The sequence below is a fragment of the Dysidea avara genome, chromosome 11 (assembly GCF_963678975.1).
Source record: "Dysidea avara chromosome 11, odDysAvar1.4, whole genome shotgun sequence".
Lineage (NCBI taxonomy): Eukaryota > Metazoa > Porifera > Demospongiae > Dictyoceratida > Dysideidae > Dysidea > Dysidea avara.
The window spans coordinates 11,413,589-11,432,047 of NC_089282.1; the positions used below are offsets into that span (position 1 = coordinate 11,413,589).

At 38.9% G+C, this 18,459-nt stretch overlaps 2 protein-coding genes and 1 pseudogene across 2 annotated transcripts; 1 reads left to right on the forward strand and 2 right to left on the reverse strand.

Annotated features, from left to right (window-relative positions):
• Positions 1–1,015: 1,015 nt before the first annotated feature.
• LOC136237896 (protein inturned-like) lies at positions 1,016–8,352 on the reverse strand. The gene is made up of 13 exons (XM_066028149.1): positions 7,478–8,352; positions 7,306–7,433; positions 7,164–7,253; positions 6,881–6,958; positions 6,689–6,830; positions 6,523–6,636; positions 6,350–6,475; positions 6,157–6,296; positions 6,019–6,108; positions 5,700–5,957; positions 5,308–5,488; positions 1,312–1,478; positions 1,016–1,257 (listed from the first exon to the last, which is right to left on the reverse strand). The coding sequence occupies exons 1-13, from the start codon at positions 7,628–7,630 to the stop codon at positions 1,149–1,151; spliced, it is 1,776 nt and encodes a 591-aa protein (XP_065884221.1). The 5' UTR covers positions 7,631–8,352; the 3' UTR covers positions 1,016–1,148.
• Positions 8,353–8,400: 48 nt separating this feature from the next.
• LOC136237897 (protein starmaker-like) lies at positions 8,401–9,471 on the forward strand. Its single transcript, XM_066028150.1, has 2 exons — positions 8,401–8,560; positions 8,627–9,471. The coding sequence occupies exon 2, from the start codon at positions 8,680–8,682 to the stop codon at positions 9,340–9,342; it is 663 nt and encodes a 220-aa protein (XP_065884222.1). The 5' UTR covers positions 8,401–8,560; positions 8,627–8,679; the 3' UTR covers positions 9,343–9,471.
• Positions 9,392–12,133, reverse strand: LOC136237662 (A-kinase anchor protein 17A-like; annotated as a pseudogene).
• Positions 12,134–18,459: the final 6,326 nt, after the last annotated feature.

Below are 18,459 nucleotides of genomic sequence, written 5' to 3' on the forward strand. Positions count from 1 at the left end.
GTGCAGTCACACGTGAGTCTCATCCGTCATCGCAGCTGTGGTCATGAAGTTTTTTGCAATCAAACGTGAAGAATCCGGTTAATTTTTACGTGGACTTTGATAACCAATAGACTCCAGCCAGGGGCGGCGGAGAAGGTAAAAAATAGTATTGAGGGACTTAGCTAGTTCCCGTAAACTTTATCTATAACCGGCTGTCATTGAACAATAATATTGTACTGCGTGAGCCAGCTAAATATAGCTAGCTACCTGGTTTTATTAAACTCTAGCTATACAAGGATCATCCTGATGTGGCTGCATTGTTTTGAATCAGTGAAGTTTTAATTGGTTATTTACATGTGGACATAAAATTATTGAAATCCCTTGGTATCAAGTAATTACCTTACAGTGTTGATCAAATCGCAAAGGCTTGGTATATACGGCTCTGATGTTCCAATGATTTTATGTCCACCTGTAACCAACTAAAACTTCATCATTCAATAACTTTTGTTATACACCTGATAAAGAAATGGTGCACATCATAGGAAATGCAAAACTCCAGTATTTTGTTTGCTGCCAGGCTAAGAAAATAATTTGTTTCATAATTATAGTGTTTTATTGGGCTATCATGTTGCAGCTGATATATTGATTGTTTCCAAATAGTTCAATTGACAAGGTCCAAAAATAGGGTTCCAAAGGACTTTTACATGCCTCCCCTTCTTAGTACACGTGTTACAAACCTTATAAGAAAATTTTGTGCTTTTATTGAAAAGTAAAATGATTATCTCAATTAAAGGGTCTATATAGGCACTACGCTACATGAATGGATTTCAATTTTTGCAATGTCTCTACAGAGTTACTCTGCTTCACCGTTGTTTTTCTCTGTGCTGTATTAGCTCATCTAAGCAAGAATTATTGCATGTACATACATTTTATACTCCTCAATATTTCCTTGCCATGTCCACACAGCAACCTTACTCTAGTGGTTGCATGTGACCAAGGAGTCATTGACGTTGTTTATTGTGTCTTATTATGTTAATGACGGTTCTTCATTTTTTAGTACATTCACAAAATGGTATGCACAGATACATGGTAGAGAAAAAGTGAGTTTGGTATATGGATTATAGTCACAATAGAAAAATTCAAGTTGTCATTGTCATGGTACATGTACATTAGTCAACTGAACCAAAATGAAGTCTGAATGCTAGCTCAACAGCACTCTGTGGGACTGAATCCTGAAAGCAGACGTAAAACTCTCTACCAGTTTCTGCCAACCTTCTCCTACAGTAAAACAGAACTTTAATGTCTACAATTACAAGTTAAGTGCTCTCTAACCCAACAATCCAGTATGATAATCGTGGAACATTTTTACTGTGCTTGTCGGAGAGTACTGAAGCTGGTAAAGGACACTGTACAAGTACTCCTTGTTCCAGCACTGGTCTGTGTGGACTATCACCTTCATCTGTTTCACTATCAGCTTCTGGATATCTGAATTTTGTGTTCTACAAAGAAATTAACTATTGTAATACATCTTGTCAAGTAAGAAAGCATAGATCTACAGTTGATTCTCAATTATCCAAACACCATTTATCCTAGAGTTAGACAAAAGTGTTCAGATAAGTGAATTTGTAAAGCAACATACAGAGCTCCATTCAATTACTCTAATAGAACATACACCGGTGACAAAATATTATAATTGGAACAGTCACTTTTGGTGTTCTGGTGATGTCTTTAATGCCCACACACACTATAGAGTGGCTGGCTCACAAGATTAAAGAGACAGTAGTCACAGTACATCCTCATTTTTGTTGACAGATGGAACGTAACTTCATGACGTTTTTCACCAACAGAAAAGCCATGTGTCCCAAGCTACAGTCGTTCTATTCCCATCATTACAACTGCTTATTCTTATTAGTACTTTGCAGTGTACAGCACTGAAGGTCTGACAGCAACATGTGCTGCAGCCTTAGGATTATCCTAACTTGGTTGGCTCTGTCAGAATTTCATACTCATGATACACAAAAAAACTGGCCAGCCCACAAAACCACTGTTGGTCACCTTGTGGAGGTAACTTTGCACACTAATAACAAATTTGGTTCAAAGGGAAGATTAGACAGGTGATACACAGTGCCGTGATTGGAAAGGTTTTACTGTAGCTATTAAGTCCATTATTTCCTACCACATTTAGTGCAAAATCTTTAAGAAAGTTCACAATTATTTTCTCCTTTTATACAAGTAGAAGGAAAAGTTAAGGATCAAAGAAAAAAAGCAGTGAAAGCAAGGGAATAGCTATAGAAAGTAGTGAAGCTGTAAGTGTACATTTAATCTCTATATTTCATTCTATAACCATGACTGAATTAGAGCAGGTAGGCAACTTCTCTTGTTTCACCTTTTTAGCTTTTCCCCTGTTTCACTACTTTTTTCTTTGATCCCTTTAATATTTCCTTCTACTTGTTTGTTTACTTTTTTACAGCACAATTATGGCTGGCGAACCCATGTATACTACATCAAAAGGAAGAATGGTGCCTGAAATACCATACAATTAATTTTGTGTCTGAACGCATGCCCCAACCATATTATTACTAAAAAGTGAAGTGCTATTATGCTTCATTTTCAGCCATGTTCAGCCCATTACACAGCGTTACAAGAGTACAAGAAACACTTCTTCAATCACTATGGAAACATGGGCAAATTTCATTACAAATGCAATAGTCAGCAGAAAGGAAGCCATGTGTGCTATCTTGCACTGTCAGTGAAATGAAATGGGGGACAAAAGTAGGTTATGCATTTTACACACTGCGGTACCTAAAAAGGCACCAGTCAGGCTGAAGCAATGTCTAACAGTGAAGAAATCAAGCCTGTAGCCTTAGTGGTTGTCGAGTTACGTTTGTCTGAGGCATCAGGCAGTTGGTCAGTCAGTAGAAATTTCTGCTAAATATAAAGTTCTGTAGCAACTTATCTGAAGCATTTTTGGCCATTCTGAAGACACTTTGGGCTTGCTTATACCTCACCAATACTGTCAAGGCATCATGAAGGCATGGTTTTGTGGTGATATTTTTTCCAGAAAAACTCCATGATCCCTAATATACAGTTACAATTGTACCAAATTTATACTTGGTAAGGTTGCCCCAGACCAGGGGAGGAGAACAGTACTCAAAAGTGTGTGTATGTGGGAGGGAGGGGGGGGTGGCAAGTCATATGGGGTAGCTGTAAGTTACAAAATCTTCAACCGTACTATATGCCAATGCTACAGGGGTCTGGGCATGCTCCCACAGGAAAGTTGAATGCTTTGACATTGAATCTGAGAGCATTTTCAGTGATACTCCTATAATATTATGGTGATTATATTATAGTAGAGTCTGGTTGTTAGGCCCATACACCTAATAAAAATTTGCAAAAAATACTGCTATTAGCATATAGTTGTTAAGCGCATGCACCTAATAAATAAACCTCATCATGATTATTATGGATTCACTCTCTTGGGGAGGTGTGAATTGCAGTCATTACATCTACTAATATTTTGGGTCCAGTTTTTGTGCACTGAGTCCTTTGTGTGGAGCATACTACAGAAGACTGCTTCGCTTGGTATGTATAGTAAAGGCACATATTTGGCTTTGTACTTCGTGAAATTTGTACTATACACTACTAGCAAACCTCTAATGTTTCTTCTCTTGTATAGCTTCATGTTCGTCCACATGTGCTTATCAACCATGATAAAGTAGGAGTAACGGGTATGCACTTAACAGGTAATATGCGCTTAACAACTAGACTCTACGGTAGATACATTAGTAAATGAAGGCATTTCAGATATACTCATGTTCTTGATTATGAAACAGTACAATAGTATTATATAGTAGGGACCACAAAGGAGTAGGCATGGCCCATGAAAAATATCACCCAAAAACCAGCCTCAATTTTCCTGACAGCGATGAGGCAGTAGTGGTTAGGCCCAAACAAGCTTTCAGATTGACCTGAAACGCTATCAATAAGTTGCTACGGAATTTTAAATATATATATATATTAAACGGAATTTTCTACTGACTGACTGCCTGACTGACTGCCTGATGCCTTCAGACAAACGTAACTCGATAACGGCTAAGGCTACGGGCTTGATTCTTTCACTGTTCGATGTCGTGTTGGCCCAAGAGGTGCCTTTTGGCATACTGCAGTACATAAAATGCATTCTTCATGGACTTAGCAGTGTCCTCTTTTGTGTTCCATTCATCTTGGCTGACAGTGAAAGGTGTCGATTTGGCGGTAGTACATGATGGCTTCCCTTCAAAATGGAAATTGTCTGCATTTTTCATAGTGGCTACTTTGATTGCAGAGGTGCTTTTCGAACAGCTCTTGATTTGTAATGCTGTGTAACGGATAGAACATAGCTGACAACGAAACGTGATAAATACTTCACTTTCAGATGATAATTGATTGCTGAGGCGCGCGGTGCTGTTCTTTCTTTTGATGTGGTATGCGTGGGTTCACCAATCATGATAATTTTATTTTACAAAAAAAAGTTAACAAGCAAGTACACAAAAAAATATTGGACTTTTCAACTAGAGTAGGGACCATATAGCACATCGATAAAAAAAGTTTTGAAACAAGCTGGAGTAGTACATGATATTAAATCACAGTAAAACAATAAGAAATGTTATATTTTGTGTACTATATGTTAATGGAATTAATTGCATAGGAATACCAACTTAAATGTCTACTGAATGTTCTATTAGAGTAGTTAGGTGACTGCTCTATTAGAGTATCTCGATCTTGTACACTCCCAGCACTGATTCATACAGTATTCCACCAAACCAAGAGGGGAAGGTGCCCCTCTGCTCCCTCTCCCTATTTCTCCGCCCCTTCCCCAGACCACAAGAGTGGACTAGGAAAGACAGTGGAAGGTTAACTTTAGTTAACACAACTTTAGTTAAACACTTGCATACAACAAAGATGCATGTCAGGTCTCTCAAGAAGATCAATTTTAAGTTCTAAGATGATATTTTAGATTATCTTTACTGTGTTGGTGATATGGAAATTAAGCAACTACTTACAGATAACATCAAAGTGCGACTGTTGTATTAGAGTAACTGACTGCTCTATTAGAGTATCTTGATCTTGTGTTATAATCATTAACCGATGAAAGTTAGGAGTTATATCCCCCCATTTACAACATCAATGTCCTAAGACTCATAAGTTTGAAATAATATTTCAATGGGCTTATTATTCCACGACTTGACTGTTTTAAACACTAGCACTCGATTGCAGTAGTTCTCTGTAGCCTTCAATCAGGTAGTGCTTAAATTCACAATCAAATAGGTACAAGCATATTTTGCTAACCTGCAGATCATGTTCTTGAGAAAACAGAGTTTGTCGTATGTGGACACAGGTTCTCCCAAAGGTATCCAACATTGCTTCATGTAGTTGAGATGTCAACGTGCTGGTGGGGCTAATGAACACACCTCTAGCCCAGTCCATGGAAACATAATGAAACAAAACATTATCCAAACCAGTTGTCAACCTGAAGAATACAAAAGTCGTAAGTCAACAAAACTGTCCAACAACCAAAAGCACGCACACACACATGCACGTGGTATCTGTAGGATATCCTTAGTTCAGGATATCCAGATAGTAAAAATTGCTATATAGCTGTTTCTAACAACACACACACACACACACACACACACACACACACACACACACACACACACGCACACACACACTTCACTAACATGTAGGGTGCTTTAGTGTGTGCAGCTGGATAATCAGATCCAGCAGACAAGCTGGCAGTTAGAGATTTCTTTTTACTTCCTATACCAATGAGACTGCTACCCCTTGATCTTGCAGAGGGTGAGAGAGGTGTGTTGACTGATATCTCCTCAAAGTCTGATACACTTAGACTTGCAGATCTCTTGACGGTACTGCTCCATGGAATTGACATCATGGCAGCATCAATTGATTGTGTACAAGGAACTGGACTAGAAGTGTTGCTATTAGTGTACATACAGCACTAAGTATAAATATATGACTTATGAATCATCTAAAGCATACCATGTTTCGACACTCTGCAAAACTCCTTTAGCATCTAATTCCATGATGAGCGAACGCATCTTATCAATGGTGATAGCATCAGGTACATTTCTAGTAGACATGTAAAGTAATACACACAAACAATCTATAGTATCTTACATGTGAATATCACTTGTATCGTGATCAGGTCGTGATGCACTTTCCATCAATTGGTAGACTATTGTGTATCCTAGCCCAACGGCCAACATAAAGTAATCCCTGGTGATTGACTTTTGTTGGCGTAGTCGTCTCAGGTATATCTTTGTAATACAATGTTCAATGTGTGCCACCAAACATATTAAATTAATAGTACCTTACGCCATATTACTAATTGACTAATCTTCTGCTGGCTGGTGACTTTAAGAAGTGAATGCATCATTGAAAAGAGTATCACATCTTTCAAATCATCATCAGCAAGATGGCTGCATACTAAACTACCCTGAATGATAAGTACATAAAGGCCACATATAATTATTAAATGCTTACTTTATGAAACAAGCAGGATCCTAGAGAGCTATATGACATTGACGTGTGCATGAATACGGTATTGCTACTGAAATCAGCTGAATCTAAGCTGGAAAGAGCACACGAGAACTTGACCTATGGAATGCCAACTGGCTAAACAAAATGGAGCTACTTAAAACATTCACACCTTGAGATTAACAGGAAGAGTGACGGAAGGACAGAACTGGAATGACTGAAGTGATGTAGATTTCTTGGCAGCAAATAGGTGCTCAAAGAAGAGACCAAAAAGGTAGCTAAGTTGTTGATTGTTTGCCTCAGAGGTAAAAGCTCTATGGAACAAAAGAACATCAATAACTGAAATTACAATAGTACAACAAACCTTTGTGGCGTCTGATAAAGTAGGCTTAAAACTTGCTCAACCTGCTTGGCAAGTGATTCAGCTTCATACACACTACAACTGTATACATGAAAATACACCAGTACCACTTGTGTTATTAACTACAGCAAAGGGACCACCAAAATATGTCTCACTAGATAACAATACTAAAGGGGTGGCATTTTCAATATCCCAAGTTCTACTTAGTTTGTTGGCAAGCTAAGGTAGTGAAGTCTACTTTAACTGTTCCAGGCAGTCTTATTGCTTTGTATCCTTATCAACATACCAGTAAGCAGGTATTGCCAACATCATCAATTCCTTATCATACTGAATGCTAACCAGAGACATCAGTTGCTCATCTACACTAATACTAGTACTACAGAAGAAAACAAACTTTACATACATACAAATGAGCATGTGCGGCTTACCAAGAGCAGTTACCAGATGCCACTGATGATGTCATTACATCAGTCAGTGTGAGACATAGTGCTCTTAAATGATACACCTTATTCATAATAGTGGAGTCTATTTGTGCAGGATACATGTACAAAACGTCCTACACAGGGAAGGGTTATACACACACATGCATGAGATTCCTACTTTATTTTCTTCATCATCTTCAGCAGTGTTGAGGGTGAGGTACATTAACATGTGGGGCAATCTATGTACAGGTTTGGGAGAGCATTGACTGCCTTTTCTTGACAACAGCTTTATAAGTTCTTGGTTAACGCTATCCATTGATGTTGCTGCCATTGCAGCCTGTCCTGAGCCACTCCCCCTTACTACCTGTAGCACTAGCTCATCTGCAGTCAGCGCCACCTTAGCAAGCACAACATCTACATTGCTGTGATGAACCTCATAACCATTCACAGACACCAAATGGTCCCCTGGTAATATCTTCTTGACGACAACACTGTCTGGTAACAATTCTTGTATTATCACTGGTTCATGGCCAGAAAATCTTGATGGACTTTTAAGACTCAATGTAGAACCAGTTACTAGTTTTGGTCTAGCAGGAATAATTCCCAGAGTCTTGAGACCACAAGGCTTTCCATGTGACTACAAGTTAACATGTACAGATAAGGTAGGAGTTGGTGGTACAGTATGGATCAGTTGAGGTTCCAGTATGTTACTACCACCATTGCTCATTGTGGTAGCAAATGGGTTCACATACTTACGATTTCTTGGTGGTCGTGGTGAGCCCCGGAGGTCAGGTTCACTGAAAGAGTTGAAGTCTGTGTCATCGCGTGATCTCTTTGATGTCGCACCACTCACAGATGTCAACATCTTACGGAAACCCCATTTAGGTGATTTGTCAGGTGGTGTGCGGGCTACCTCCTCAGCAGAGCTGGTGCGCCCATGGGAAGTCAAAAGGGGACTTCCCGGTGGCTTTAACGACGTTTGAACTGGCTCGGGGTCATTCACAGGGTCCACATAAAATACAGAGCCAGTTTTTGGATCCATTGTGTCTGCCCAAGCTTCATCTTCAATGCTAAAAACATAAAAATCACTTGCGGAAGGCACTTGCGGAAGCTGCTAAAGAAAAAGAAAAAGTTATTGAGAAGCCGTACACATTAAAACAATTGAAGGAGTTCAATGGAAGTGACAAAAACAAGCCTTTGTACCTGGCTGTGAATTACAAAGTTTACGATGTAACTAAATCAAAATCGTTTTACGGCAAAGGTGATTTGACTATTAGTGTGTGGTATAAATACTGAAAGGTGACTTACAATTTATATTTTATTTCAGGTGGGGATTATGAAGAATTAGCTGGTCATGATGGAAGTCGAGCATTAGCCACGATGAACTTGAAGGCGGTGTCAGATGAATGGGATGAGTTATCAGACCTAGGCAGTGATGACTGGGGTACCTTGAAAGACTGGGAGAGACAGTTTATGATGAAGTACACCTGTGTGGGATGGCTAGTCAAGGAAGGCAAAGACTGTATCAAGGATGATTCTGCTAAGCAAGAAACTGAGCCTGCTGACTCTGATCAAGGTGATAAGGGCCCAAAGGTAGATGAAAAAATTAAAATCAAGGATACTCATGATGATGATATAAAAGATGAGGCAGGCAGTCAAGATGACACTGAAAATCAATCTGAAGATCATGAGCAGAGTAGTAAAGATCCAAAGGGAGATGAAGAAATTAAAATCAAGGACTCTCATGATGATATAAAAGATGAGGCAGGTGGTCAAAATGACACTGAAAATCAAGGCAATCAATCTGAAGATCATGAGCAGAGTATTCAAGATCCAAAGGTAGCTGAAGAAAATGAAATCAAGGATTCTCGTGATGATGCTGAAAATCAAGGAGGTCAATCTGAAGATCATGACCAGAGTAGCAAAGATGAAAATCAAGATGATCATAATCCAAATCAAGGAAACGAAAAGGACACAGAACCAAATCAAGAGAATAAAATTGAAACAGATGATCATGATGAAGAACAGACTAACAGTAGTTGATGGGTAATGCCAGAAAGTTTTTTTGTATGTAAATATATTGACACCGCCATGCTTTTTGAATTTCACTTTTTAGGTTAAAAAAAACAACAATCATGTGTGTTTTTGTTTAGAACAATGTCTTAATAACAATTCTGTTTGTATTGCTTGTTTTCGTCTCTCTAGTTGTTCCACATTCAGTACCAACTGATCCCTATGATGACTAGATGTAAAACCTGCTAGTCTCAAACATTTATACCTTAGCACTTGTTCAGCTTTTGCTCTTTCCAGTTGTTTCTTCTTTTCTTCTTCCAACTGTTTTCTTTCTTCCTCAGCTCTTTTGAACACTAATTCTTCCTACAATGTACAAGATTTTCTCAATACATGTTTTAGGCACAGTTCAACCTGTTACACTTTCAAGTAACCCATTTACTGTACAGTCGGTTATTGTTTTTAAAGTAACCTCAGGTACTTACAACTGTTACAAGTTATATCAACTACATAATGCATCGCATTAGGAAATACAGTATTAAAAATATATAATATGGGCTTTTCTCTAATACACCTTTGGGTTCCTACAGTAGGAAAGCAGACTACTAAAACAGCGTTTATTTTATTAAGGTGTTTCAACTGCAAACAGGTATTTGTTGTGTTAGGGTGTTATTTTCCGACTTACTATACCTGATATTTAGCTTCTGCTGCTCCAGCTAACAGCACTCGGAGCAACCGTTGTCCCTCTGCTCTTCTCTGCTTGGCAAGAACTTTTAGTTTAGCTACCACAAGAAGCTTCTGTCGTTTTCTTTCCTTCTCTATTTGTTTTTGCTGCAACCTATCCTTCTTCCTTTGTTCCTTCTTCTCTAACCTCTCCAAGTGTTTCTGCTGCAACAGCTGGTCTCGTAATTCCTGGGTAGCCTTTGAATATAAACTGTGTAATAAAATATCTATTTACACAACGGTTACAAACTTGTTTTTGAGCAGCTTCCATTTTCTTTTCTTCTTCCTGTTTTTTCTCTGTTTCTTTCCGAATAGTCTCCATCTTTTCCTCTTCTAGTTTACGTTGTTTGATATTCCGTTCACTGAGGTATGCACCTTTGTCATACTCCACAGTAATGGAAATGACATTGCTCTTCCCATCTGATTCTTTATGCATCAGCTTCATTCCTTTTAGCCCTCCCATGGCTGTACAAAAGCCGGCATAGCTCATGTATTGTATGTATGCCTCAAAGTTGAGGTATCTGTTTGAAGTGGTTGGACCAAAAGACGTGAATGCTCCCCTTTGTTGTTGATGCTTTGAAGGATCATAAATGTCTACTTGACGGGTTGTGCCAAACTTCGAGAACACCTGGGTTAACACTTTCTTTGATGGATTACCACTAGAGTTGCTATCTGTAAACCAACGGATTGGCAGCCCCCTAACTCTGACAGTATCTGGTCGCTCTCCAGGCAAACCTTCATCAAAACTGAGTAACCCTTGTTTCTGAAGTACTCCTCCCAGTCTTTCTTTGTTGGGAAATCTGACAGGAATGGTTTTGCCTGAATACGCAGTGGCTCAGCAAAGCCTCTTAGTTTTATGGTCTTTCCAGTCAGCAGCAGTGTTAACTTTCGCATCACCTTAACTGACAATAGCTCTCCTTCAAAGTGTATCATTTCGCGGGAAGAATTAGTGACGCGAAGTGACACAAAGTCATCTGGTTTGCTAGCTTGTTTAATTTTCTCCATTACCTCCCAGTTGGAGATGGTAACACCAAATGACTTGATCTCAGGAATCAGTACAGTGAGTGACATCTTTGCTTCTGGGATAAGATAGATCCTACGAGCCTACGAGCCTCGCACAACACTGATGGAGCATCATCCCTCGGCATCATCAGCCATCACAGAACCACAATCGATCATTCGTTGACTGAGTTGAAGATTACAGATTCTCGTTTCAGGCCGTACACTTTCTAGTACAGTGTACTGCAGAAACACAGATGCAGGGCGAGAGGACACCGTCAATCATTCGGTAGTACGTCTGTATCCCATTGATATGTGTACTGCATGGAGGCTGCCCTCGAGGCTGCCAAATAGCTCTAATAGAACGTCCATGTTGGTGAGTATGATCATAGACTATCGTTTTTATGTGTTGTTAAAACGTGTTCATTAATATTGAAAAAAAAATGTCTATCTGTTGAATGCATACACATAATGTGACCAGCAACTACTCCCGTTACGCTAGTGTCACACAAATGCTTACAGACCTTAATTGGCCTACACTTGCGTGATGCAGATATGAACTGAAAGCCATAATGATGTTTAAAATAATTAACCACCTTGTTGATATCCCAGCAAATCTATTTCTGACACCCATATCCACTGTACATAGTACCAGAGGTCATAATATGAGATTTATACAACCAATGACACGGATTGATTCTTATATGTACTCCTTTTTCCCTTTGGCAATCATGATCTACCCCAAAATGTGATTGACTCCAATGATATTGATCAGTTCAAACAAAAACTAGCAATTATTTAATTTGTATACTTGTATGTATGTTGTGACCTGTGCACTATACTCTAGTAGAGGTCTGCACAGTATTACCAATAATAATAAGGTTTTGAGTAGCTAGCTAGCTGCAATCTCTATGACTAAACATGTTTTTACAATGCTAACATAACTGGCATTTTGAAGCATCAATTCTGAGTGAATACCACTCTTTATTACTCTTCCATCGGAAATCACAATGATCTTATCAGCATTGTAGACTGTTGACATTCGATGTGCTATCTTAATACAGGTACTACCCTTCTGTGCCTTCTCCAATGCTTCTTCCATCAGCTATGAACAATTAGCAGGTTTACACTTCTTATTATTATCTTTTCACCAGAGCAGAATCCGAAGTGGCCTCATCCAACAGTAGTATAGTAGTATCTTAGGATCTCTCACCAGAGTTCGTGCTATTGTTATGCATGTGGTTCTGGCCCGATAAATGAGGTCCAACCTTACAACAGCACATTGATGTGTTAATGTGACATGTTAGTGTGCTGTTTTGTAGTGTGCTATGTACTTTTAACACACTTGTAAGTTGAACAGTGTGCTGTTTTAACACATGTACTTTAGGTGTGTTATTTCAACACATTTCATGCACAATGAACACATGCGTTGTGTGCTGAAACTGGGGATGTGTTATACTTGTTTTTAGTGTGTGCTTGAGTAGACACATTCTGTGTACATGATTCAGGCTATGTAAGACAGAATTTTAGCTGAAATGGCCGTGCATATAATACATCTAATATTTGGAAAAGTGGATATAAAAAAAGTTCCATTTTCCCTTGGTAAAACTATATGGTCCCCCACCAGTTTAATGCTATGCCTCACTGCCTCAATTTGGTAATTATTTTGATATCATGCATGCAAGTTTTCAGTTTCATTATCTCAATGATTGTATGGAAGTAAGCTAGGGATACAGGAAACATAGATGGCCTGAAGACCCACCACAACGTCAGGGGAGGGCTGCTTCAACCCTTTCACATCTTAAGATAGCAGGATTGTGATTAGGCCTGCACCTATTATGCCGGCATAATCTTGAGAATAATAGGTCACCAACTTTGTGAGAATAATTCCGGAATTATAGAATGATTAATATAGGCATAATTTTAGAATAATCGGACGACCACGGGAATAATCGCTGGAATTATGGGGTGTGTGTCTTCTTGATTACCTAGAAGAAAGAGTTAAGCTACTACAAATGATATAAAGCTGACAGGAGTGCTGGCTGAAAGGAGCTGAATAGCCTCTAAAAGATCGATATACTCTAATAGAACGCTCAAATACTCTAATAGAGCAGTCAGATCGTTTCATGTTAATAATCTGCAGCCAGCATCAGGGATTTAACTGCATGATTATCTGCAATTCTGAAACTTGTACATCTTATACCAGTGTATCTTCTTCAAGCTAGTCTTTGAGCATTATTATCTACCTAACTTAGTAGCTATACAGTAGTTACAGCATATTATTATCTAATCCAAAACAGCCAAGCTGTAAAAAAAGAGTGCGGCCCTGAGAAAGGCTATGGTGAAAAAAGATGTGAAATCCAAGGTGGCGGCCAAGAAATGGCTGTGATGGTAGGTTAATGGTAAAAATTTTAATAACAACAATTCAAGTGAATTTTGTGCCAAGACCAAGCGGCACCAAATTCACCTGAATTGTTGTTATTAAAATTTTTACCATTAACCTACCATCACAGCCATTTCTTGGCCGCCACCTTGGATTTCACATCTTTTTTCACCATAGCCTTTCTCAGGGCCGCACTCTTTTTTTACAGCTTGGCTGTTTTGGATTAGATTTCACTTCTTTTTGTATTTGTATACCCCAAAGCCGGCCTATGGCCAGCTTTAGGGCTTTTTAACCTGTCATTTTTTCTTTACTACAGGAAGAAGAAAAGATGAAGCAGGGTGATTTCTTTGTAGCTGACCTCTCTGCAAGGTGATCCTTCTAGCTGATCTCTCTACCGGATGACTTGTTTGTAGCTGAACTCTCCACAGGGTGATTTGTTTGTAGCTGAACTCTCTACAAGGTAATTTCTTCTAGCTGATCTTTCTACAGGGTGATTTGTTTGTAGCTGAATTCTCTACAGGGCGATTTGTTTGCAGCTAAACTGCTGAACTCTCTACAATGTAACTTCTTCTAGCTGAACTCTCTACAGGGTGACTTGTTTCTAGCTGAACTCTCTACAGGGTGATTTGTTTGTAGCTGAACTCTCTACAAGGTAACTTCTTCTAGCTGATCTTTCTACAGGGTGATTTGTTTGCAGAGCTGAACTCTCTACAAGGTAACTTCTTCTAGCTGAACTCTCTACAGGGTGACTTGTATCTAGCTGATCTCTCTACAGGGTGACTTGTTTCTAGCTGAACTCTCTACAGGGTGATTTGTTTGTAACTGAACTCTCTACAAGGTAACTTCTTCTAGCTGACCTTTCTACAGGGTGATTTGTTTGTAGCTGAATTCTCTACAGGGCGATTTGTTTGCTACTGAACTCTCTACATGGTAGTTTCTTTGTAGCTGAACTCTCTACAATGTAACTTCTTCTAGCTGAACTCTCTACAGGGTGACTTGTTTCTAGCTGAACTCTCTACAGGGTGATTTGTTTGTAGCTGAACTCTCTACAAGGTAACTTCTTCTAGCTGATCTTTCTACAGGGTGATTTGTTTGCAGAGCTGAACTCTCTACAAGGTAACTTCTTCTAGCTGAACTCTCTACAGGGTGACTTGTATCTAGCTGATCTCTCTACAGGGTGACTTGTTTCTAGCTGAACTCTCTACAGGGTGATTTGTTTGTAACTGAACTCTCTACAAGGTAACTTCTTCTAGCTGACCTTTCTACAGGGTGATTTGTTTGTAGCTGAATTCTCTACAGGGCGATTTGTTTGCTACTGAACTCTCTACATGGTAGTTTCTTTGTAGCTGAACTCTCTACAATGTAACTTCTTCTAGCTGAACTCTCTACAGGGTGACTTGTTTCTAGCTGAACTCTCTACAGGGTTACTTGTTTCTAGCTGATCTCTCTACAGGGTGACTTGTTTCTGGCTGAACTCTCTACAGGGTGATTTGTTTGTACCTGAACTCTCTACAAGGTAACTTCTTCTAGCTGATCTTTCTACAGGGTGATTTGTTTGTCTCTACAGGGAAATTTGTTTGCAGCTGAACTCTCTATATGGTAGTTTCTTTGTAGCTGAACTCTCTACAATGTGACTTCTTCTAGCTGAACTCTCTACAAGGTGACTTGTTTCTAGCTGAACTCTCTACAGGGTGATTTGTTTGTAGCTGAACTCTCTACAAGGTAACTTCTTCTAGCTGATCTTTCTACATGGTGATTTGTTTGTCTCTACAGGGAAATTTGTTTGCAGCTGAACTCTCTATATGGTAGTTTCTTTGTAGCTGAACTCTCTACAATGTGACTTCTTCTAGCTGAACTCTCTACAAGGTGACTTGTTTCTAGCTGAACTCTCTACAGGGTGATTTGTTTGTAGCTGAACTCTCTACAAGGTAACTTCTTCTAGCTGATCTTTCTACATGGTGATTTGTTTGTCTCTACAGGGAAATTTGTTTCTAGCTGAACTCTCTACATGGTAGTTTCTTTGTAGCTGAACTCTCTACAATGTAACTTCTTCTAGCTGATCTCTCTACAGGGTGACTTGTTTCTAGCTGAACTCTCTACAGGGTGATTTGTTTGTAGCTGAACTCTCTACAAGGTAACTTCTTCTAGCTGATCTTTCTACAGGGTGATTTGTTTGTAGCTGAACTCTCTACAATGTAACTTCTTCTAGCTGATCACTCTACAGGGTGACTTGTTTCTAGCTGAACTCTCTACAGGGTGATTTGTTTTTAGCTGAACTCTCTACAAGGTAACTTCTTCTAGCTGATCTTTCTACAGGGTGATTTGTTTGTCTCTACAGGGCAATTTGTTTGCAGCTGAACTCTCTACATGGTAGTTTCTTTGTAGCTGAACTCTCTACAATGTAACTTCTTCTAGCTGAACTCTCTACAGGGTGACTTGTTTCTAGCTGAACTCTCTACAGGGTGATTTGTTTGTACCTGAACTCTCTACAAGGTAACTTCTTCTAGCTGATCTTTCTACATGGTGATTTGTTTGTCTCTACAGGGAAATTTGTTTCTAGCTGAACTCTCTACATGGCAGTTTCTTTGTAGCTGAACTCTCTACAATGTAACTTCTTCTAGCTGATCTCTCTACAGGGTGACTTGTTTCTAGCTGAACTCTCTACAGGGTGATTTGTTTGTAGCTGAACTCTCTACAAGGTAACTTCTTCTAGCTGATCTTTCTACAGGGTGATTTGCTTGTCTCTACAGGGCAATTTGTTTCTAGCTGAACTCTCTACATGGCAGTTTCTTTGTAGCTGAACTCTCTACAATGTAACTTCTTCTAGCTGATCTCTCTACAGGGTGACTTGTTTCTAGCTGAACTCTCTACAGGGTGATTTGTTTGTAGCTGAACTCTCTACAAGGTAACTTCTTCTAGCTGATCTTTCTACAGAGTGATTTGTTTGTAGCTGAACTCTCTACAATGTAACTTCTTCTAGCTGATCTCTCTACAGGGTGACTTGTTTCTAGCTGAACTTTCTACAGGGTAATTTGTTTGTAGCTGAACTCTCTACAAGGTAACTTCTTCTAGCTGATCTTTCTACAGGGTGATTTGTTTGTCTTTACAGGGCAATTTGTTTGCAGCTGAACTCTCTACATGGTAGTTTCTTTGTAGCTGAACTCTCTACAATGTAACTTCTTCTAGCTGATCTCTCTACAGGATGACTTGTTTCTAACTGAACTCTCTACAGTGTGATCTGTTCATAGCGGAACTTTCTACTGGGTGATTTGTTTGCTGCTAAACTCTTTGCATGATTGTTTCTTTGTAACTGAACTCTCTACAATGTGACTTCTTCTAGCTGATCTCTCTACAGGGTGACTTGTTTCTAACTGAACTCTCTATAGTGTGATCTGTTCATAGCGGAACTTTCTACTGGGTGATTTGTTTGCAGCTAAACTCTTTGCATGATTGTTTCTTTGTAACTGAACTCTCTAAAAGGTAACTTCTTCTAGCTGATCTCTCTACAGGGCAATTTGTTTGTAGCTTAATTCTGTACAGGGTGATTTATTTGAGCTGAACTCTCTACATGATGGCTTCTTTGTAGCTGAACTCTCTATTAGGTACCTTCTTCTAGCTGATCTGACTACAGGGTGACTTGTTTGTAGCTGAATTCCCTACAGAATAACTTGCAATGTAATATAACATGCTACATGATAAGTATGATATAGACCATTCTGATTTTTTTACTTTTCCACCCATTACCCATACCAGAGGTCATACATTTAAGCTATTTAAATATTTTTCAAGAACAGATGCCAGGAAATATTTTTTTACAAGAAGAGTTGTTGAACCATGGAATAATTTACCCCAAGAAGTAGCATGTGCAGCATCAGTTGATGATTTTAAGAAATTGATTGACCAATATTCATCTAACACTATGTATAAATGTATGTAATTAGTCTACTTGTACTTTTTTTACCTGTTGATCAGGTGTAACAGGCTGTTTAGCCTTATAAATTACCTGTAATAAATAATAATAATAATAATAATAATAATAATAACTGTGTAAATTATAAATGCAGCTGAATGCTTTATTAGGGTGACTGTTCTATTAGAGTATCTCGATCTCGCATTTGCTGCACGTAGTTGCCTTTCGAATCATAACTCAGTGATTTGTAATCCGATTCTTCTGTACTACTGCAAGAACGTTCTATGATGATTATTCCAGCTACATACTGATTTTCAGCTCGTTGCTCTAAGCGGTTTGCCTGGTAGACACGAAAACTAATAGTTTTTTTATTCATAAAAATCGATCGCGTAATTTTGAAACAGGTTGGGTTTTGTGTCATATCTCCATGGTCTTTATACCGATTCCTTTCAAACCACAAAAAGGCACTCCTACGATGGTTGCTCCATCTACATATCAATTTTCAACTGATTCCTCCAAGGGGTTTACCCTGTAGGCGTGACAGACCTTCGACCTTATTTTACGCAAATAATCGGTAATAACTCCTTAAATGTTCATCGGATTCCTACCAAAGTTGGTACGGAGATCCGCCTTAATGAGCCCTTTAAGTGTGCCAAATTTCAGCCCAATCCGAGCACGCATTCGTGTTTTATGGTGAATTTTGCGAAGTGTGCGAAATGAAGAAGATGAAGAAGAAGAAAAAAACGAAGAAATTAAAACGAAATTTTGTTCGCTCGTATCTCGGAAATGGCTGGAGCGATTTTCTTCAAATTTGGTATGTAGACTCCCCTAACTGGGCGGCACGTCTCTAGCAAATTTGGTTCCAATCGGATAAGGGATCACAGAGCTACATAGGTGTGAAAATTGCGTTTTCTTTCTTCCTGTTAATATACTCACGGTGTGGCGCGCCGGCTTCTTGGGCCGCACGACACACTATCGTGTGTCTTGATTATAATACACTAATAATTAAATACACTTGAATTATTACTTTAGATAGCTATTCTAAGGCTGCTGTAACTATTATGGATAGAAAAATGATGTGTAAGGTGGAATGCTTCATATATGGCTATTAATAATTTGGACAAAACTACTTATA